Source organism: Chelonoidis abingdonii, chromosome 2, assembly GCF_003597395.2.
Source record: "Chelonoidis abingdonii isolate Lonesome George chromosome 2, CheloAbing_2.0, whole genome shotgun sequence".
Classification (NCBI taxonomy): Eukaryota; Metazoa; Chordata; order Testudines; family Testudinidae; genus Chelonoidis; species Chelonoidis abingdonii.
The window spans coordinates 141,774,525-141,797,049 of record NC_133770.1 but is presented as its reverse complement, the minus strand read 5'-3'; the positions used below and the strand labels follow the sequence as shown (position 1 = coordinate 141,797,049).

General features: G+C 43.3%; 1 protein-coding gene and 1 non-coding gene across 2 annotated transcripts in view; one reads left to right on the top strand and one right to left on the bottom strand.

The window, feature by feature from the left end:
• MYO10 (myosin X) overlaps positions 1-22,525 on the top strand; it is a 255,360-nt gene that overhangs the window by 123,190 nt on the left and 109,645 nt on the right. The window contains exons 4-6 of the mRNA XM_032789754.1: positions 10,592-10,779; positions 20,432-20,566; positions 22,378-22,502. Of these exons, the coding sequence (XP_032645645.1) occupies positions 10,592-10,779; positions 20,432-20,566; positions 22,378-22,502 (448 nt within the window). The remainder of the gene's footprint in view (positions 1-10,591; positions 10,780-20,431; positions 20,567-22,377; positions 22,503-22,525) is intronic.
• On the bottom strand, positions 11,643-11,744 carry LOC116830321 (U6 spliceosomal RNA). The gene has a single exon (XR_004374961.1). It is a non-coding gene; the product is annotated as a U6 spliceosomal RNA (small nuclear RNA).

Here is a 22,525-nt window from a genome sequence, read left to right as displayed (position 1 = left end):
GGAATGTACGTATTCTGATTTGGGATTTTTAGTTTCTTTCCTTTTCACGGTCTGTCTACTAATTGCATAGTAAAAACAAAAAAAAAATCCTTTTTTGTAGAGAAACTTTTAAAAGTTTGAAGAAACGTGCAGAATATGAAAATCTATGTGCTGGCTTAGAAAATAACCTTAGACAAAATGAGAGCACAGAACTTCAAACTTTACGGTGCCCGTAGAGTCCTCCAGTTCTAGAGCTCTGTTCATCTACATTTCATGTAGCAGAATGGTTTTTCATTTGCATGGGACTCTTCTAGGTGGCCAAGAAGCCTCTTAGTCAACACAACATTTGGCTACTGATTACTTTTTCTAAATGTAGCTGTATGTCTGCATTGGGGCAGGGCTAGGCGGTGTGCTTGAGCAGAGATTGATGCCATGATGGGCTTTCTTTTGACCTTGCTAGAAAATTGCATAGGACTAAGCACGTAGCACAATGGTGAACAATAAATGTATCATTTAGGAGCGGAAGAAGAAAGAGGAGAAACAGGGTTTGTTTCATGCTAGGGTATATGTTGCGTGTATGTGTGTATGTTTGCTCTTGATTTTTCTTCTTTTCAAGCCTGAAAATAATGCTGCCTCCACATCCTCTGCTATTGGGCTGTTACAGACTCTCACAGGATGGATAAGGAGTCATGTTCTGGATTACTGCATATAAAAATGAGCAAAATCATTCTCTCTTCCTGAATGATTGAACCTTTGTTTCAGAAGGTCACTAAGCAATATATTTTTTGTATCACAGTATTGAAGGGAAATTCCACTCCAGACAGAGCAGGTACTTGTACTGATAAACTGGTCAGGGGACTAATGGAGGGTAAGGGTTTTCTTGCTTGATCATAAACATATATATGACTGAGGAGAAAATACATGGTGGGAACAGTAAGACATACTATACTTGTATTGAGGGAAAGCTCACTTGAGTCTAATGCAGTCGACTTTTTCAAGCAGGAGAAAAAGTCTGTATGTAAATACACCTCTACCCCAATATAACACAAATTCAGACATAATGCAGTAAAACAGTGTTCCGGGGGTGGGAGGGCGATCAAAGCAAGTTCGATATAACATGGTTTCACCTATAATGCGGTAAGATTTTTTTGGCTCCCGAGGACAACGTTGTATTGGGGTAGAGGTGTAATACCAATATGACTCTCTGCAAGGTCTTGGAATTTGAGTTCTTTGCCTGGGGCGTTAGCAACACGTTCACCCCAACATTTCAGCACTTTACCTGTTTTTCTTTTGAGTTAGCATGACTTGATTGCTGCTGCTGCTGCTGCTGCTTCTTTGTTCTCTCACCTTAGAGTGCCTCATTCTTTGGGGTTTTTGGACTCTTCCTCCAAGCAGAAATCACCTGGGTGTGCTACTGCTCAGACTCTGGGCCCGCAATAATCTAAATTTCTCTATAGTCACCCATCACTGTGGAATCTGATAAGATAAAATCACTCTTCTTGCAGCCCTGCCACTGGGAACAAGTCTAAAGTTATCTTTAGGATGTTTTGGGGCTTTTTAAAATAAATATGCAGAGCTCAGTTCTTCCTGACATCTGAGCTCTGCTTGGCACAGGGAGCAGAAGGACCATCAGGGAGATGATTGGTAGCTAGAGCAGCCAACAGGCTGCTCCAATATATGTCACTGAGTGGCCAGAGCAGAGCAAAAAGTACAGGCTAATATGCAAGAATGCTGATTTATTTGAGAGGAGCGTTATGGGAAAGCTAAGTTAAGGAGGGGGTATTTTGCATTTAGTTCTGAATAGGGAGAGCTGATCAAACTTATTTCATCTGGTGGTGAATTCTTTAATCTTGTTCTGGCTCCTAAAAAAGCGTGGACTCCTGTGGGTCCTAGTTTTCCCCTAGCTGTAGTATGACACTCTGTTTCTGTGCGTGCGCGCGCATGTGTTTTGCAACCATTGCTGGCATTGGCCCAGTGAAAAGAAAAACAGAAAAATATTTTTTGCCATGTTTAACAATAAACACTTTGATACTGTGAAGCCACCCAGATTTGTGTTTGTATGGATCGTCTGAAACACGTTGAGCTGAATGCACGTGGTAAAACCTACAAAAGCCCATGCATGAGCATGATTACAGGGTATGACATTTCCATAACAGAAATGGCTCGACTGGTTGAAAACTTCTTAACTTATAATCAAATTGATGTGCTAAACTATGGCTTCTAAGAAAGAAGCTAGGCCTCAGACATTTAGCTTATAATTTAGGCAGTAAACTGGACTCAGTCCTGTCCAAATTAGTATGAGACAAGCTGAAATACAGGACATACTTACCACAGCATCTGTAAATCAAGCCAGTAGCATGCACAAGAGCATTAAATATTTCTCTGTGATGCTCCCCCCCCCCCCCAAAAAAAAAAGAATATGCCAAAATGCAGTTGCATCTTGTTTTGTTTTTTGTGCTAACATGTTTCATTGTTGACCTACGTGACTTTGCCTAGAAAAGAAAGCAAGAAAAACAATGTTAACCCCTTTTCCCTGGAAAAATTTAAGGCCTTGTCTACACTGCCATTTTACAGCACTGCAACTTTCTTGCTCAGGTGTGTGAAAAAACACCCCTCCGAGCGATGCAAGTTTCAGTGCTGTAAAGTGGTGGTGTAGACAGTGCACCAATGCTGGGAGCTACTCCCCTCATGGGGTGGTGTTTTTTACAGTGCTAGGAGAACCCTCTGCCAGCGCTGGTGTTGCAACTACATGGCTGGTTGAAGCGCTGCTGCAGCAGCACTTTTAACATTGGTAGTAAAGACGTACCGTAAGAAACAATTGAGGAGACATCACGGCATTCAGCAAGCTCTTCTGTTCCCTGGATTTGTTTTTTGAATCCCTGAAGTTTCAGATTGAAATTGGACACAAAGAAGCCTGGCAGCTATTTGTGGCATTTCAGACTGTAAGTCCTTTAGTGCTATCACTTAACGTGACCGAGGCCAATTTTTTAATGTATACGTTAGTTTAAAGATAATGTGTAAAAGTTGTATAAATGGTGAGGGCAGTACAAGGTTAGGTACTGAGTGCCCCAGCTGTGCAGGGGATTCCAGCAGATAACATTGTTTAAAAACCCAACAAGACATCTTGCTAAATGCCTTTTTTTAAAAAATCATGTACTGCACTTTCTGTACACCCTTTAGGACACAGAGGGCCAAAGACATGCAAGTAAGGTCAGTGGAGTTACTTAAGAAATAGTTTGAAAAAATGTCTTTAGAAATGTATGTAAGATGCTCTCTTTTTCACAGTGAAGATGAATATGTTCATATGTATGATGTGCATATCATGACCTGAAGAGGGGTATTTGGCCAAGAAAAGCAAGGTCTAAGGCAGTGGTTTTCAAACTGCGGGTATCATGACACAGTACTGCCGGGGTGAGGAAACTTTTTGGCTTGAGGGCTACATCAGGGTTCCAAAACTGTGTGGAGAGCCGGGTAGGGAAGGCTATGCCTCCCCAAACAGTCTGGTTGCCGCCCCCCTCACTTCCTGCCCCCTCCCACTTCCTACCCTCTGATTGCCGCCCTCAGAACCACTGACCCATCCAACCTCTCCTGCTTCTTGTCCCTTGACGGCCCCCTCCTGGGACCCCCGCCCCCTTCGGACCTCACCCCCTATCGAACCCCCCCTTCTCCTTGTCCCCTGACTGCCCCCTCCCAGGGATCCCCACCCCTAATCGGCCCCCCACGAACCCACTCCCCATCCAACCCCCCCATTCCCTGTCCCCTGACTGCTCCCCCAACCTCTGTCCCATCCAATCGCCCCCCGCTCCCTGTCCCCAGACTGCCCCCCCGGGACTCCCTGCCCCTTACCTAACCCCTTACCATGCTTCTCAGAGCAGCAGGACTGGCAGCTGCACTGCCTGGCCCCAGCCAGTCACGTTGCTGCACTGCCTGGCAGGAGCTCGCAGCCCCGGTGAGCAGAGTGCTGGCAGCATGACAAGCTGAGGCTGGGGAGGGGACCAGCAGCGGAGGGCTGGGGGCTAGCCTCCCCAGCCGGGAGCTCCAGGGCCAGGCAGGACAGTCCCGTGGGTTGGATGTGGCCTGCAGGCCGTAGTTTGCCCATGTCTGCAGTACTGGGTTGCAGAATGTAAGGCACTGGGTCGCGTCGGCTCTGGTCAGCACCGCTGACCAGGCCGTTGTTATCGGTGCTGCTGGCTAAGGCAGGCTAGTCCCTACCTGTTCTGACACTGCACTGCGCCCCGGGAGCAGCCAGCAGCAGGTCAGGCTCCAAGGCAGGAGGGCCACTGGGCTCCATGTGCTGCCCCTACCCTGAGCTCCGGCCAATGGGAGCTGGGTGGGGATGCACAGTGCCTGCGGGCGAGAGCTGCATCTGCTGCAGGCTGCTCCCAGGGTACTGCATGGTCTGCGGTACCAGGACAGGCAAGAAGCCTGCCTTAGCACCCCTACTGCACCGCTGACTGGGAGCCGCCCAAGGTAAGCCTGCGCCCCAGTCCCCAGCCCTGAGCCCTCCCAAACCCAGAGCCCCTTCCTGCACCCAAACCTGTCATCTCTGGCCCCACACCAGAGCCTGCACCTCCAGCCCAGAGCCCTGAACCCCTCCCATACCCCAACCCCCTACCCCATCCCTGAGCCCCCCCAAACCCAGAGTCCCCTCCCACACTCCAGACCCCTCATCCCCAGCTCCTCTGGGTCATGGGCATTAACAATTTTCTTCAACTGGGTCGCCAGAAATTTTTTTTTTGAAAACCACTGGTCTAAGGCCTGCTCTATGCTTAAAAGTTTTGCCGGCATTGCTGGGTCAATTAGGAGTGTTGAAAAAAAATCACTGCCTTGATTAGCATAGATATGCTGGCAAAAGTACGGTTAAACTGGCAAAGGAAGACCTGCTGGCAAAAGCATCATTTGCCAGTATAATCTGTCTCCACGCTAGGAGGCTTTGCCAGTGTAGCTATAGCAGTATGGTGAGGGAAAATGGAGAGTAATGGGGATGGGTACACATGGACTCTCTATCTGGGGTGACAAAGGGGTGCTGGGGGTGCTGCCACACCCCTTGGCTTGAAGTGCTTTCCATCATATACAGGGTTTACAGTTTGGTTCAATGGCTGTCAGCACCACCGCTATACAAATTGTTCTAGCATGCCTGGGGGGGAACAGAAGGGGAATGAGGGGCACACAGGAGTCACTGTCATGAGGAAGTGGAGAGGGGAGTCGCTGAAATAAATGCTGGAGTGGAAGGGTGGTACACTGGGAGTTTGCGTGAGAGGGCAATGCAGGTGTGCAAGGAGCTCAGGCTTTAGAAGCAACAAAGTTTAAAAGTTGGACTTACTCTTCTTTGTGGCTCTACGTGTATAGAAAGGCTGAAAGGTTTTCTGAAGTGTTTAATTTTTTTGTCTGCTTTTCGAACCAAAGTTTTTTTCTACATGAGAAAGTTGCCCTCTTTAAAACTTAAATAGGTTCTTAAACCGAGTTAGTTAAACTGTTGCAAACCGATTTCTAATCAGTCCTAATATTAAACAAGACAAAGTGTCCACCCAGCTTTTTGCACCTTTTTGACTAATGTTGAAAATCACACCCTGAGTTAATATTTTTTTGGGGTAGGCAAGTCCTTAGACATATCAGGCATGTCCACTCTGATCTTCCCTGGATTTGCTGGAGGACTTAATCTTACTGTGAACTCTAGCACATTAGCTGAAGGATTTGAGTGTTGAGTCTTTAACAAAGGTTTCCTTTCTCCAAGGTGTTAATTAGTCACTGAAATTAAGTGTTAGCAAAACCAAAAAGAAACTAACAATAAAAGTGTTTTAACCACCAACTAAAAATCCCTTTTTCCCTCAGATGCTTAACTTTCACTTTCTTGACTGTTGTTCATCAGTTTTCATAAAGCCTTCTGGGCTAGAAAGGAGGTAATGTAAAAAGACCTTTTTTACAAATATCAGAAAAATACTATTTCCCTCTTTCTGAGTTATAAAGAAGCAAACCCAATTATCTTCTCCTTTTAAATGAACAGACTCCTTTTTTGATTTATTATTATTAGTAATTATTGTTGTTTAACATTTATATTGCAGTGGTACCTATTCGGATTTGGGCTGTATTGTGCTACGTACTATTTTCTGATTGTTTTGTACTGTAAACCACATTATTAAATAGATTCATAGCAGACATCTACAAAGAATGAATTATTGTTCTTGGTGTTGTTACTTCTTGCTCTCAGTGGCACTGTAGGGTCTCTGTAATAACTCTCAGCAATTCTGTGGGACTCTGCAGTGGGGGGGTTGCATGGAAGCTGTTGGCCCGAAGTCTTTTATTTGGATGGTGGTTGTGCAATGGGAACGACAGACAAGTGAATATAAGCTTTTCCATCCAAGATGTTTTCACGATTTATGAAACTTAGGCTTATGGTGGAGGCTAAGAGAGTGGAAGCGCCTTTAACTGTGTTTCTTTGAAACATCCTTTAACTTTTTCAGAAATGTGAAATCCTGTGTGCTTGTTAGACCACTGGCAAATGTAAAAGCTGTTCTGTTCGTTATTCCCTTGTAATGTATGCATCACAGGAAGTTAACTCTTAATTTTCAAAGTCCGATTAGAAGTTTCAGGAAATCAACAGAAAATGAAATTCATTCTGATTTCAGCAAAGGGGAAATGACGGGCATTTAGTGAGAACTGCCTTCTTTCTGGAATTGCCTTTATGTGAACCATTGCTGCATGATATTAGCATAATGAAGCAGTTAATACATATTTTTGACTAATGACTGCTTCAGTTTACGATATAAATGAGGGTTGGCATAGACATATAGGATTATTGATGTCAAACCCATGTAATAAAAAATTCTGCTCCTACTTTTTTGCATGTGCATCTCCACCCCCCACAATCCTATTCACCAACATATTTACATATGCACATGCAACATTAACAAGGAAAGGGTTGTGTCATTTCTAATTTTGCTTATTGTGATTCAGTTAGTGTAGTGCCCATGCTCCCATGTGGGCCAGAAAGTTAAGTCCTAAACTAGGACACAAGCCCATAGTAGTTCTGATCCATGCTGTTTAGATTATGTGGGTAATGAAAACATCATTAGTCCATGAGATGGGCTAAAAATTAGAAGTATCAGGATCTCGGTTACTGGGCGCAGGTCAAGGCCTGGGTTGGAGGGGGCTTGATAATGTGGCCTTTGTTCAGTCTATCTGCTCAAGGCCAGAAGCAGAAGTTGGTACAAGTGTCACAGTGTAGGCTCAGGTCAGAGTTCAGATAGATGAGCTGCAGTGGACAGGAGCCAAGTGAGTTAGCCAAAGTAGGATTAGGGGAACAGAGGCAGGGCACGGGGTCAGGAGCTGTGACCAGACTTGAGGCTAGGTATCAGGAGCAGTGCTGGAACCAGGAACAAGGTAAGGTATCAAGCACAGTGTAGCAGGGTCTGTTTGCAGGAACAAACCAGGGGCCCGCCTAGTTGTACAGACACTCTTCACTGCAGGTGCTTTCCCTAGGCTTTAAATAGCATGCCTAAGCCAGTCTGGGCCTCCCTGGGTGGGACATCCAGTGCCGCTTGAGCCCATAGTGCTCATAGACTGGAGTTCCCGTTTCCCCAGAGCTGTCAGGTGACAGCATAGACATGGCAGCAGACCCAGACCTCAGATCCTCACAATAAGGGATATAACCTCTCATGCTTAAGGGCATAAATCAGCTGCTATCTAACTGGGGTTAGGATGAAACTTCTCGTATGGCCAAACTCTTGCAGAATTGTCTGTTGCAGAGATTCTAGCAGTGCTCCTCTGAAGCAAATGGTCTTGGCTTCTGGTTTGTTGTGAGACCGGGATGGAATGTTCTTTTATTTTGTTGTTACATTTTTGGTCGTGGGAGAGGTTTAGGGTGCATGTTTATATTCCATAAAGGTCAGATTAGTATTGATGTGGTTACGTGGGGTCTCCTTAAATCAAACACTGAGACTCAGTAATGTGGTACGGAACTACGTGCATAGCTGTGAGCTTTATTGATTGTCTGTACTGTATTCACGCAATGCGTACTAGTAGCTGAAAATCTTGCCTATCCCAGCCTATACTGGAATCTGTATAAAACCTTCGAGAGATTCTCCAGGGGATGTTTCCTCTTTGGTTATTCCAAAATCCTAGAGGGGATGCCCCCAGTAGATTACAGTGATGTTAATGCAATTCTGTAACACGGCTAATGTTATTATTATCTTACATTTAGCTTGTGCCTTTCCTCTAGATGTCATGTGCCCTAACGACCGTTGCACGGCGTGGGAATTTTTGTAAAACCAACAGATGATAAGTACACAGACCTGTAAAATATCCACAGGTTATAATGTAGAATATTGTTCCCCTCACAATGCATAGTAAAGCTGTCATAACAACAAGGACATTCTAGTGACATCAGAAAACAGAAGCTCAAAGCATCTGCTTTTATTAGGCTGACTGTATAAAAATGAAGACAAAAGGATTGCGGGAGAGGGAAATATGAGTGCAAGAGAACAATGGGGGATGAGAGCACATACTAAAAAGAGCTTGAGGTAAGGAATGTGAGTACTATGGTGAGATGGGAGGGAATGAAGGAAGGAACAAGAATATGTAAGGATGACAGAGCAGACCTTGGGAAAGGGAAACTTAGGTTACTGCATTTTATTAAATTGAATCATGGTTTCAAAGCTTGTTAGAAAGCGGAATTGAAGGGACCAAAGAGCCTGATGCTACGCTCCTGGGGCATGTAATGTGAGCCTGGTGGGGAAGGTAGCAACAGAGCAGCACTTTTTTAATCTTTCCCAAGTCAGGCACTGAATTAATAGAAATAAGGTCCCAGCGCTGCAATGAGCTCCACACAGGTAGACTCCTGTTGACTTCATGTAGGCACAGGTCTGCTCATGAGGTGCTTGTTGCAGGATCAGGGCCTTGCTATGCAAAAGGTGAGTATAGATACTTTCTAAGTGTCCTGGGTCCAACTCTTCTCTTACACCAGTGCCCATCCAGACCACCTTCTTTTAAAACAGGAATTTGGCCCCTGAATCTAATTTCTAAACATCCCTTAAACCAATGACTAGCAAAATGTAAATCAGAATACCGTGCTCAAGAATGAGTGAGTACATGCCCCAGAAGTATATTTTAAATGAAGCAGCTCCCTGGATGGGGTGAAATGCTCCTGCCCATTTTAACTAAACTTTATTTGAGGGGCCTGCTCAATGACAAGCAGTCGCCTGTTTGCTCTGCCAGTTGGGAGGAAAGTATCCTCCATAGCTCTTCGTTTTGTGTGTGTGCGCGTGCACGTGCACAAGCAAGCGCATGCATGTGTGTATGGATAGGTTTAATTGCAATTGGAATCAGGATGCACATTCCTGTCTAAAATATGCATTAGACCAGGGATCGGCAACCTTTGGCCTGCGGCCCACTAGGGTAAGCACCCTGGACCAGTTTGTTTACCTGCCACATGCGCAGGTTTGGCCGATTGCGGCTTCCACTGGCCGCAGTTCGCTGCTCCAGGCCAAAGGGGGCTGTGGGAAGCAGCAGCCAGCAAGTCCTTCGGCCTGTGCCACTTCCTGCAGCCTCCATTGTCCTGGAGTGCCGAACCGCGGCTAGTGGGAGCTGCAATCGTCCGAACCTGCGGATGTGGCAGGTAAACAAACTGGCCTGGCCCGCCAGGGTGCTTACCCTGGTGAGCCGTGGGCCAAAGGTTGCCGATCCCTGCGTTGGACATTGTGAAGATATGCAAAATGTTAGGTAGACCTAGCAGGTAGCAGTGATTTGTGTATGAATGAGTTTCATGGTGTGGGGGAGCAAGAGAAGTATATTTGGCTACTTCATACCCTGTTTGCAGCCTTGGGGAGGATAGATCTGATATAAAGTTTGCCCTGAAACAATAGAGGAGTCAAAGAAAAAAGAAGAGGCAGTAAGGGCTTATTTACACAGGGAAGTTAATTTGGAGTGAGATGGGGTGTTAATTTAAAGTGCAATAGCTATTCCTGATTGATTTGTGTGGAAGCTCTTATTCTGGAACAAAAGTGCCTTATTCCAAGTTAGCATAATCCAAAACGGATTAAATGTGTTCAGCATAAAGTACGGTTATTCTGAAATAAGGATGTCCATACAATCAGTTAATCAGGAATAACTGTTCTAGAATACCTTGCATTGTAGCAAAGCCCAAAAAAAAGAAATACTTAAATGCCTGTCTTTGGGCCTGCGCTAGCACATGGGTGACTGGCACAGCAAGAGATACTTCTCTCTCAGTATGGTTGTGGGTTTTGGCGCTGTGGACGGTTCAACCAAGTCCTCCAACTGTTTTACGGACCCATGCGTAGCATAAAATGTTAACAGATGAGATTTTAGCTCTCCAAAAGTGTGTGTGAAACAAGCTTTTATTAGTCTTTGTTGACATTTGCATGCAGTTATAATGATGCCCAAACGTGCAAGGCAGGTGGAAACGTTTAACAGGCTGCTGCTAGTATCAGAGCAAGACACAGATAACATACTGTACATCTATATCAGATAGTGCCCCTGCCATGTGCCAGGCATTTGCAAACATAGGGTAAGTTGCTCTTTCTGTCTCCAAAGAACTCCCTGTAGATCCTTAACATACATAGTTAACCCAGAGATCCTGTTTTGTGTGCCTTTGCAGACCTATATCGGCTCCATTGTTGCCTCTGTGAACCCCTACAAGACCATTCCGGGACTCTATGACCGCACTGCAGTGGAGCAATACAGCAAGCACCACATGGGGGAAATTCCACCTCATATCTTTGCTGTCGCTAACGAGTGCTACCGCTGCCTATGGAAACGTCATGACAACCAGTGTGTTCTCATCAGGTAAGTGGCTACTGCATTCATTATTCCTAGTCCTACTGCTGAGCTTTAAAGATAAATTGAAAATGAATGCTTGGAATGCCAGGGGGAAAAGCACAGAGGAAGAGCATGCTCTGACCCTTTCCCCTAACCTCATTAATCGTTAGATTTGTGCAGATGTAGAATTACTACGTCATCCTAATCAGCCCTTGAAAGACAAGGCATTTTTTGCTTATATATGCCCTTCAGTCATTTAATGAAAAGATGTCTGAACTCCACACACTTTTTGACTGTTCGCTTACTTCCTTGTTTTGCTCTAAATCCGTCACTTTTTCCATTGGCTTCTGCTTCACTGTGCAGCATGATAATTTGTCATCACTAGTCTTGAGAATTGAATGCATCAAAAAAGAATGTCAGTGAACCTATAAATAATAATAATGAAGTCCTGCCAACTCATTGGCTGTTTAATTCAGTGTAATTAATTTTTCTTGTTTCTCCTATTGTTTAACCTGATTATGCTTTAGTTTGATGGAGCTATAATAGCTTCCCCTGTGGTCTGGTGTTTGCTGGTGTTCAGAACTTCAGCTGGCACTTCAGTAGCGCTCAGTCGCAGTTCAGCCCGTGCTTCCCTTTTGTTGCATGGGAGAAGTTCAGTGAGCCAACTCTTTCCTTGAGGCAGATCACTTCCCCTGATGACTGAGGGTGAAGCTAAGGCTCTGCCTACTCCATGCCCCTGCTTGCCCATTCTCCACACACCTACGCAGGATGGGGAACAGCAGCCTGGTGGCAGCTGCTTCCCCACTCTTTGCAGGGTTTAGTGATATGGATAACTGGCATGCAGGAGCAAGAGGTTCCTCACACCCCCTTACATCTTCTACCTAGCTGGGCTCATGACCGAATGCTTCATGAATTTGCATGTCATCCTTGCGCAGGGGCCATGCTAATCTTCTCTGTATCATTCCAGTTTTAGTATATGTGCTTCCGAGCCCCTATTAATTAAGCCTCACAACCTCGTAGTGTAAGTAGCTTATTCATCTTGTAGAGGAAAAAATGAAGACATAGTAAAGTCAAAAGATATGTCCAGGATGACCACTGAAGTTACACAGTAGCAGAGTGGGGACCAGAACCCTGGAGTTTTGATTTTCCTCTGCTCTAACCATGAGAAAACAAAGCTTTCCGTGAGATTAATGTAAACTGCTGATGTAAGCCCCTCTGAAGCTCACGGGTCACTGAATTTCTTCCTCTCTTTCTAGCTTATCTTGCTCACTTTCTTAGAGGAAAACAGCCTTTTGAAACAAAAATGATTTCTAGGTTAAGCTGTGGAAAAAGATCAGTTGAAAAGGACAGGTCCCCCTTCCAGGATGGACCCTGGAAATGGAGGCATATCACTCCTAATCCAAAAGAGAGGCTGCCTGACCAATACGTTGGAGGTGGGGGGTAGTTCAGACAAGTAAGATACCACAGGGCCTGACCATGGTCTCTGGAAATGAAAAGGTTCCAGTTTTTGTTAGAGAGGAGGTTTGAGGCTCAGACAGCATCTTTCCTCCCTCCAGCTCCACAAAAGGCCCTTCAACAGGTGTGGAGCTCTACTATTGTAAGGGGCATGGCTGGGTTTAGAGGGGATGTGGCCAGATGAAAGTCACTTTGTGTCATCATTTCCCTCCCATCAGCAGAGGTTTTCCCACATAACCAACACTGCTGATCAGTATCCTCTTTTTCTTGTGAAGGGCATGATCTGCCACATGTAATTCAGAGCCATGCTCTTGCTGGGAATGTAAACCAGATTGAATTATGTTGCCCCTTAAATGTCACTAAAAAGCTCTTAAATACCAATCCCAGCACCCCCCTCCCACACAAACGCTGCCTAGTAACAGGGCCAGTTTGGCTGACTGCATGTTTCAAACATGGGCTGAGAGAATCGCATTTCTCTTTGGACTGTGTAATGTTGAGTCCAGATGGCACCTCTTACAGCAATAATATACAAAAAGGTCTCTGTCACTGAATTTGAAACTGGAGTGAGATGATTTCATGGCATACTATCAGAAAATCACTTGAATACAGCCTGTTTGCTCTGAAACACGGACTGTGAAGGCACCTGTGGAACCAGCGTAGTGGCTACTGGTATGACATCCACTATTTATTAATCCCGTTCCATGCTCTTTTGTGTTGAGACAAGAGGCACCTTTCTTCCAGCTCTTCATATGCCCCTGAGAGGAAAGCTGAGTTTTGTCATAACTAGGAACCACAGCACTGGTGAAAAGAGTTGGTATATGTAAGCAGTTTCTATAGAGTATTAGCGTAGTGAGGGACAGGGAAGGGCTTTTGCCAGAAAGACATGGGCATGGGACAAAATCCTTCATTCTGTCAAATACATCTGGCTTACAGACCAAGACAGTGGGAAATCCTTTTACATTAGTCATAGTAATTACTTGGCTTCACAAAAGAGTTGATGAAGGATGACCTACATCATATTGGCATTGTGTTCATATTGGCAGTAACTGGTTTGATGCCAGATACAGTAGAAACATTTTAAGTTAACAGTTTTAGCATTTTGAAAGCATCCCCACTAGCATCACCTGGTTAATTTACTTGTTCAACTGACTTCTAAACAAATGTGTCTCAAATCTTGTCTCTATTGATTTACATGTGTTTATTCGCTTCATTTTTCTTGTTCACTGTTCTCTCATTTGGTCATGTGTGCGCTCTGCTGTGGGTGCAGCTAATGTTTTGGTTAACATCTGGCCTGATAACTGTGCAAATTGTTTGGAAGAGGTGTGCTACTGGGACTGTCTATCTAAGACGCCGGGGAAGACTTCCTGTGTAATAGCTGAGGGGGCGATCAGAATCATGCCTAACTGTGACACTTCCTTTGGGTGCCCAGGACCGAGTGTAACCTTGTCTCCCCCCGCCTCCAGCGTGAGGGAGTCTTTCCTGTGGTAGCTGAGTGTCAGTGCCTGAACAGCACCAGCCTTTCAACCACTCACGCACTCTCCTCAGGACTCTACCTGTCCTACTCTGCTTTGTAAGTTAACAACAGGGGAACCCCAGGCGCCCTTGAAGAGCATTCCCCTGTCACAGACACTCATGGTAGTTACCAGGTTTGCTGCTTCCAAAGAATAGTATAAACACACCAACTTGTTTGGAGCTAATACTCAATTGAATCAATCTCACAACACAGTGCTGTAATCTACTTATAGTGAATACAAATCAAAGATTAAGATTTAAGAGATAGTGAGCAAGGATAACAAGAACAGGTTAGAAATAAAAGTATAACATGCTTTTTCTGAGACTAAAAAGTAATATAACAGGCTACAATCCTTGTTGAAAGCTGACTTATCTCACCTAAGCCTTTTCTGCAGCACTTCAGTCTGGGTTGGCTGAGATCCTGTTTTCATGGATGTAACCGCATTGCCTGGTTATCCCCTCAGGTGCAGGATAAAAAAGGGATCATGTTGCCTTCTTATGCCCCAAAATTAGACTCTGGTATGTGCTCCCCTGTTGAATTCACATCCCCATCACCAGCCTGTTTTCCTGTTGACTTTTCATGCCAATAGGGCTTGTTTTGTGTTGGTTTTACAATGCTTAATTTACATTGGAGACCTAGTGAGAGAGGTGATTCCACATCCCATTGTCTGGCAAAACCTGCTTGTCTACCTGCTAGGGACACATTCTAAATATACGTTCAATACATACATACAAATTCTTAAATGTCACCCATACCTACATCACACAATGACCAGGAAGATTAGTATGACGTAAGCTTCCATTGGACACTTTGCACAGCCCTTTTTGGATGAATACTGTGAAGCAGTGTGCTAGGTGCAGTGAGTGACTCAGGCCTGATACAAAACCGTGAGTCCTTTGCCAGTTGTCATGGAGAAGTTCTTAGGGGTCACACCAATAATAATAGTATATCTAGTTTTTATATAGCATTTTCTATCCGTAGATCTTAAAGCAGTTTACAAAAGCAGTAAGTAATAGTACTGCCATTTTACAGATGGGGAAACGAAAGCACAGAAAAGTGAAGTGACTTGTCCAAGATCACCCAGCAGGCTGGTGGCACAACCGGAATAGAACACAGGCCTGCCAAGTTCCAGGAGCGTGCCAGGTCTGTTGAGCCACAGTGCAGGCAAAACATCATTTGGGAAAATTTCGCATTCACAGCTTCTATCCTTATCACAATTTTCTGCAGGCCTGGCCCAAAGCAGTTGGTTAGCATTTGTAAAATGCTACGTTTTGGACAAATACTGGAACACAACTTGATAAGGGTGGGTTTCACTTTTACAAAATTTAAAAGGAAATTGTGCTCATAGCTATAATTAAAAAGAATCAAAGAAAATCAATGCCAATTTCTGTGATTTTTTTATTTTATTTTTTATTTTTATTTTTTTGGCTGAGAGTCAGTCTGAGCAGATAATAACATGGGCCAAGACTTTTAAATGTGGCTAGTGTTTTTGGCCATCTCAGTTTTGGGTGTCAGACTTGAGACCTTGAAGGGGCCTGGTTTTCAGAAAGCGCTAAAACCCCACTATTTGTGGGGACATGGCTGCCCCATATAAGCTCCCTGCTGACTGAGTATGGTGTGGCTGAACACTCCCTGTCCCAGTTTCCTTTCCTGAGGTTATTCTTCTCGGCTTCCCATACATGGGTCTATGCTGGAGTTGTGACTTAACCCTCTAGCCAAGTCACAGAACAAGAAACTCAAACTAAAAATCCCAACAAAGAAAAATGTTTTTCTGCTTGTTGGGGGCTTTTCATCAGCCCATCCTCTCAGGTCTAGTCCCAGCCCCTTTCTGGGCTACCTGTGAGAGTCTTTATGGCTCTGGGATAGACCCTTCAGCCCCTGAGTGGACTGTGTTCTCGCACCTGCTGAGCTCTCTTCCTGGCATCCTTGCCTGTTCCACTAGAGAGCACTGGGCCCCCAAACTGGTTCTTCCTGAATAACCCACCGCCTGCAGACACTGGCTCAGGACCTGCCATGGAAGCCTGCCCGCTTCCTGTGGTTCCAGCACACAGACTGGTCTCTAGGCCTTTTATAAGCCCCAGATGTTTCTTAAGCTATCACGTGCCCCTCCTTAGTCCCAAATCTTCAGGCTGGGAAGCCACTAATTATTTACGGCACAGGTGTGGCTGGACCCATGTCCCATCAAAGTGGCCAGTTATCCTTTGACATCCCTTGAAAATCAGGCTCCATTTAAGGCTTCTCATTCGGGTTATGCTAAAATTGATGTGTTCAAAATGACTAGTCACTTTTAAAAACCTTGGCCATGCCTGGTTTATTTGCTTAGAATTGAAAGATGTTGGAGTGATTAGTTTTGTCAGTTTTATTGGGCAGGTTAGCTCTGATGTTTGAAAATGGTAATGAGAAGCAGAACTTAGCTGCCACATGTCTGAATTCAGAGTATTAGTTATGTTGCCTGCAAAAGAAGGCACCAAAGGAAATCTTAGCAAATTCCGTCTTGAAAACTATGATATAAAACAAGTATTGTAGCCAAGTTAAGATAAAATGAAGTTGTGAGTTGTCGACTTTCAAATCCCAATGTATTGCTCCTGGTTCATTGTTATGTTGTATCTAAAATTATAGGAGGTTAGAACTGCATTATAAACTAAAGATGTTTAAAACCATTTGGAATTGTCTAGGCATGAAGCACCCCCTAGTGGAGTTAATCAGTTTTACAATTTTTTTGAAGAGACTCCTGTGAATTCAAATGTTCAGAATATAATTTAAAAACAAATACGTGGAATTATTTTTAAATGCTATGATTTTTTCTCTAATTGGAGACGTAAGGTAGGAAAATGGGAGTGTAATATTACCAGGACTGACTCAGATTGCAAAATAAAACCCAGTGTTTATTAATATAAAGCCATCTTTACCACATAAAAGCCAGGGGAAGGTTGAGGAAGTGTTTTAAATGAAGTTGCAGAAAGACACAGTAATTATGCAATTTCTGTTAGACAGTGCTGCATTATTACACGATAATACTGAGTCACAATGATGCAGCATCCTAACATACTGATCTAATGCCATGTTGCAAACACTGCTATCCAGCATGTGCATAGCTGTGATTCTCGTGTGACTCCATTACTCTATTAAAACTGGCACTGTGTGAAGTGGTCTTTTGAGCTCTGCTAGGCTGAATATTACTGTTTTTATTAAGTTTATGTACTTAAAGCCTTTGGTACAGAGATGACTACACCGAGACATGTTCATATTGCTTTAAACTTTGTATCAGTCTACACCTTACATCACAGGATCATTTCATTCGAAACAATTAGCTATTATAGCGCAACAGACAGACTGCACAATAACCTACCTCTGTTGTATTTGGAGAGACGAACCCCAGGCCCGGCACCCAGCCTGAGTAGCTGGACTGGGCTCTGGGTATCTCTGCAGGAGTGGGAGAGGAATCCTCCACTTTTCAGCTTGCAGGGCAGTTGTCTTAACTAGGAAAGTGGTCAAGTTTAGGTCAGGCATAGGTAACACATTAGCTAAGTCAGACCTAAACTGGACCTTTTTCCTAGTGCAGATGTAGGGTAACACCTTAGCTTATTTTTTAGCTGGTCTTATCCATGTGTATTCCTCTCCTCGTATATTAGTAGTTCTTCCATTTTTTTTAAATTAAAAGCTTAAAAAAATACAAACCCTAAATCAACTAAAGAAATGGAAACAGCAAACCTGAAATGACAATCCAACATCAGACTGTTCACTTTATTATCAGCTGACTGCCTGAAACATTTTCGCTCAGATGGAAGATCAACATAAAACAAGCTACTCTTTGGACAAGACCTCAACTTTTTGATGGGAAGACCTTATTTATGAGACTGACATTCCAAGATTAAACAGTGCATTTGAAGAGCCATATTTGCTGTGGGGGCTTTATTTTTTAATCTGTCATGTAAGTTATAAAGCCAAAAGATTGAACTGAGGAGTGATTTAGAGTGTGTTGATTCAGTCATTTTACATATGAAAGCCCTTGGAGTGAGAAGTCTTTTACTGATCCTCTTTCCCCTCCAGTAGTCCAAAGTTCAGACTGTTTTGCCCTTCAGAAAGCACAACGTGGAACAAGTGATGGAGAAAGATTAAAGATTTCCAAAATGAGGACCTCACAGACTGCTGTCCTACTTTGTGTATCCAGAGTACTGAATGTAATGGATTGGAACAAGCTTTGCGTTTAAAAATGCTTGTGGTAAGAGGTTAGTTGAAAGGTTGAGTGCACACTAAAAAGAGTCTGCTTCCCAGAGGATTTTGTAGGACTGAACTACCACAACACAATGTAAGCGTTTGAGTTGTAGCAGTCATGCAAATGATGATTGGAAAGTTTGGAGTATATGGTGTGTTTTCATATTTTTATTAATAATACAACTTGCATTTGGTCAAAGAGCTGCAAAGAAAGCAGCAGCAAAACATAACTAAGCATGGTACCAACTATATTAGAAATAGGAAGGAAAAAAACCTTAAAAACCAAATTTAAAACCATTACTAGCACAAAAGTATAGCCAAATGATGCTCTCAGTTACCCCCAGTATAAATCCAGAGTGATTCCATTGGCTTCAGTAGAATTACTTAAGATTCACACCAGGGTGAGTCAGAGCAGAATTTGGCTCATGGCACAGGACAGAAATGGCAACTCTAATAATTGGAGAGTGATCCAGATCCTTAGCTGTCCTACACTGGCATAGCTCAGATATCCAGATAACTGCAGGTGAGTCTATACTGATGTATGCCAGCCAAAGATCTTGGCCCAGAGGGCAGGCAGAAAAATATACATCAGTAAAGTGGGATGTTTTGTTGTTTTTCATTTGGCAAATGCAAAGGCACTGAAGTATAAAGCTATTTAAAAATGAATCCCGGAAATGCTGTTGCTAATTCTCATGTGCGCAGGGTACCAATGTAATGGAAGGATTGCATGAGAGTTATAAAAGGTCAACATAAATTAAATGTTCTGCAGAATTTTTGATAGAATGTAAATGTGTGATGGATGAATGAAGGTCAGCCAAGAGCCTGTTACGGTGCTAGAGTTGAAGAGACTCCAGCATATATCAGAATAAATATACTGTATCTTATATGAAGTTGTGAATCATTTTTAAGAGTTGCTGACACCTTCTGGAAAGCTATGCAAAACATTTAGACACAGCTCTATTGATACGTTATATATATATACACACTACATTTCTCTCCCCTGATTTATATTTTATTTTTAATTGTTGAGGTGTACTTGCATGGAAATCTGATGTTTGCTTCTTGGGGCTGTATCTTTTTACTTATAATTTATATTTATTTACTTATATCTGTTCTTTGCTCTTCACTAGAAACCTCTGTGATAACATAAGGGCACCACAGTCACCACTTTTGCTTAGTAACCAAATTGTGCATTGTATATGTGCCCAGTTCTCATCCATTAAAGTCAATGACAGAACTCCCATTGGCTGCAATGTGGAGGTGGGATCAGGACCTAAGCATGCTCAATTTCCATGAAAGTTAATAGGAATTAAATGCATGTATTTAAAGTCAGAATTTTGTCCAATGACTTCAGATGAGAAATGAGCAAATCAGATAATTGAGTTTTTAGGAAACAAGCTCAGTTAAATTATTGGTTAAATTATGCTCTGAATCTGTCCACGTGCAACATTATTGAAGGAAATGGGATTGGACAGGAATGCAAAATTTGGCTCACTGTTTTTAGGCAAATGGTCTAGTAATAGAAATTCAATTTTCATATTCTGTTTGTATCAGCATTGATTGTTTTTAAATGGTCTATTTTTTCAAATATCAATGGGTCTTTAAATGTGTCTCATCAAAATTTCTGCATATTTAACTTTTTCCTTTGTTTTGGCACAAATTTTGCATATAATTTTACCAAATCAGATTAGTTGCTATATGAGGCAATAGATGTGTTTTTGGATTCTGTTTAAAATAAAATAAAATTTATACATATAATATTTGTATATATAAAAAAAAATGAGTGAGGACTAGGTAAATGTGCATAGAGTTGCTGTGGATTTATGCTAGTATGACTAAGTTCAGAGTCTGCCCTTACATGAAAAACCTTTGTTTAAAAGAAACCTGTATCATCATCATCATCTTTATTATGAACAGTAGTAATAATATTTAAGTATGCAGTGCCATAAACGTGCAAAGATGATCTCCTACACACTTATTAGTGCTCCGTTTCACACCAAGGCTCCCTCCCCTGTGGTTATCCTTCTACAAATAACCATCCTGCAGCCTTACCAAGTCTCCCTCATGTGGTAGAAGACTCCTGATTTTGGACTAGCTTTACAGCAGTTTTTAGTGTATCTGTAGCTATGTGGCCATACCTCTTTGTGCTGTTTTCCATTCAGCGGTGGTGTATTATGTCATCTTTATAGCCCTGGGGTGCCTCACAGGAGCTGAAGGGGTGCTTGTCATATGTTAATAAATTGAGATCCTGGCTGAAAAGTGCTGTAGAAGCGTGGGGCTATTGTGTGTTTAGCACTGTGTTCCAATGAGATATTTAAATTCTCATAGCGTTTTAAATCTTACTCATTCCAATTGTCGTGGTCTGACAGCGCTCGCTAATCACTCCCTTCACTTTGGCTTGTGAGTGCCTTGATGTAGTCCAGATCAAGGATATTTTTCCCCCCATGAGCATACTCAAAGTAGAAACACTGTGGTATGTTTTTTTTTGTCTTTCAGTGGTGAAAGTGGTGCTGGTAAGACTGAAAGTACTAAGCTGATTCTCAAGTTCTTATCTGCCATGAGTCAACATTCGCTGGAACTGTCCTGTAAGGAAAAGACCTCCTGTGTGGAGCAAGCTATTCTTGAGAGCAGGTATTATGTTCATATCCTCATACATGGTCCATAGTGTTGCACGCAATACAGACTGACAGAGGTAGAACAACCACTGAAGCTGAAGACATTTAAAACTACACTGCTGCTCAAAACACTGGAAAATAATCCTGCACTGGCATCCAGGGAGTGGCCAGATGACCTGCGAGGTCTTTTCCATCTCCAGTGTTTGTAGTTCTTTGGCTGTAAGTTCTGTGCAGCAGACACCCATTCTTGGTGTATCTGGAGCTGTTGATTTACATTGCAGGTTTTTCCCCAGTGATTTTTTTCTCTTTTAGAATTTCATATGGAGTATGGATTTTCCACTTTTTTCCCCCTTACATTTTAAATTACAGCTCATATTTTTTAAAATCAAAATAAAAGTCAGTGGAGCTCTAGGTCAGGTTTGAAGTATATTGATAAGGCAGCATGGACAAAGCCTGCCCTTCAGATGCTATAGCATTACTGATTATTTGTGTTATGTATTTATAAATCACCCAAATGTGAGACATTTTATGGAACAAACTAGACTGTCCCTGCTTTGAAGAACTTGCAATCTATTTTACACATGACACATGGGTGCATTTAGAAAACAATAAGCGGTGGCGGGGGAGGGCCCGAGTCACAGTAACAGGATCACCAGTGGAATGGTTCTGCGCAATGCGTGAAGTGGTTTTGTACAAATTGAGATTGTTTTTTAGTTTTGTTTTTTTTTCATTTTTGTTTGGGGCTGAGCTGAGGGGATGGAAGTGAGGAAGGGAGCAGGAGGTGCGAGGGAGGGAGAGGCAGATGGTGTGGGGAGATTTTATTATTTGGTGGATAGGAGAGAGGTTTGAGGGGGAGCTAAAGGGAAACAGTAGGGGGTAGTAAGGATCAGCAGGACAGCTGCAGGTAGCTTGCTGAGGTAAGGGAAAATCAGGTGAGCTGATTTGATGGATCTGTCTGTTAATCAGGTACCTTCTACAAGCACTAAATTCACTCAGCGTTTTAACAAGAAGTTGTGCACACAGCTAGACTATGAACAGATCTGCTGCTATCACTGTCACACATCTTCCCTGTCCCTCCCTCATCTCTGTTTTCATCCACTAAAGTAAGATTGTGTAAGTTCTTTAGGACGAGAATGGTCTCCCATACACCCACATGGCATGCTGCACAATTGGGTCTTGGCTTGACTGGGGGCCTCTGTCTTTACTATAATGCAAACACTAAACAACACTTATAATATAGAGCTGTTATAATAAATCCTATTTAGGTTATATACGCAAAGCTGTACAGTGGTTAATGTCTTTTTGTTATATAATATTATAGCTACTTTACTACCTGCAGACATACAGCCTGTGATATAACTGAGTTGTCTAGAGCAGCGGTTCTCAAACTGGGGGTCAGGACCCCAAAGTGGGCCGCAAGCCCATTTTAATGGGGTCGCCAGGGCTGGCTTAACTTCCTGGGGGTCTGGGGCCTAAGGGCATCAGCCCTCGGTGGTCTGACTCAGGTTACAGACCCCCTGCCTAGGACTGAAGCCCTTGGGGTTTGGCTTTGGCCCCTGGATGGTGGGGCTCAGATGGACCCAGTCCCCTCTCCTGGGGTCGTGCAGTAATTTTTGTTGTCAGAAGGGGATGGTGATGCAATGAAGTTTGAGACCCCCTGGAGCAGAGCTATGGTAATGAGTAAGGATGTAGGCCATGTCTGAGGATAATGTTAGAGCTGGGCTTTATGGGGATTATGCCTTTCCTTGAGCACTGGAGTGCAGTGCTCCTATCCTTGGCATTCCAGTCACAAGTTAATACTTTTGTCGTCCTCCCTTATTTTCACAGCCCAATTATGGAAGCTTTTGGCAACGCGAAGACTGTTTACAACAACAACTCCAGTCGCTTTGGGAAGTTTGTTCAGCTGAACATCTGTCAGAAGGGAAACATCCAGGGAGGAAGAATTGTAGATTGTATCCTCTCTTCTTGCTGAGTC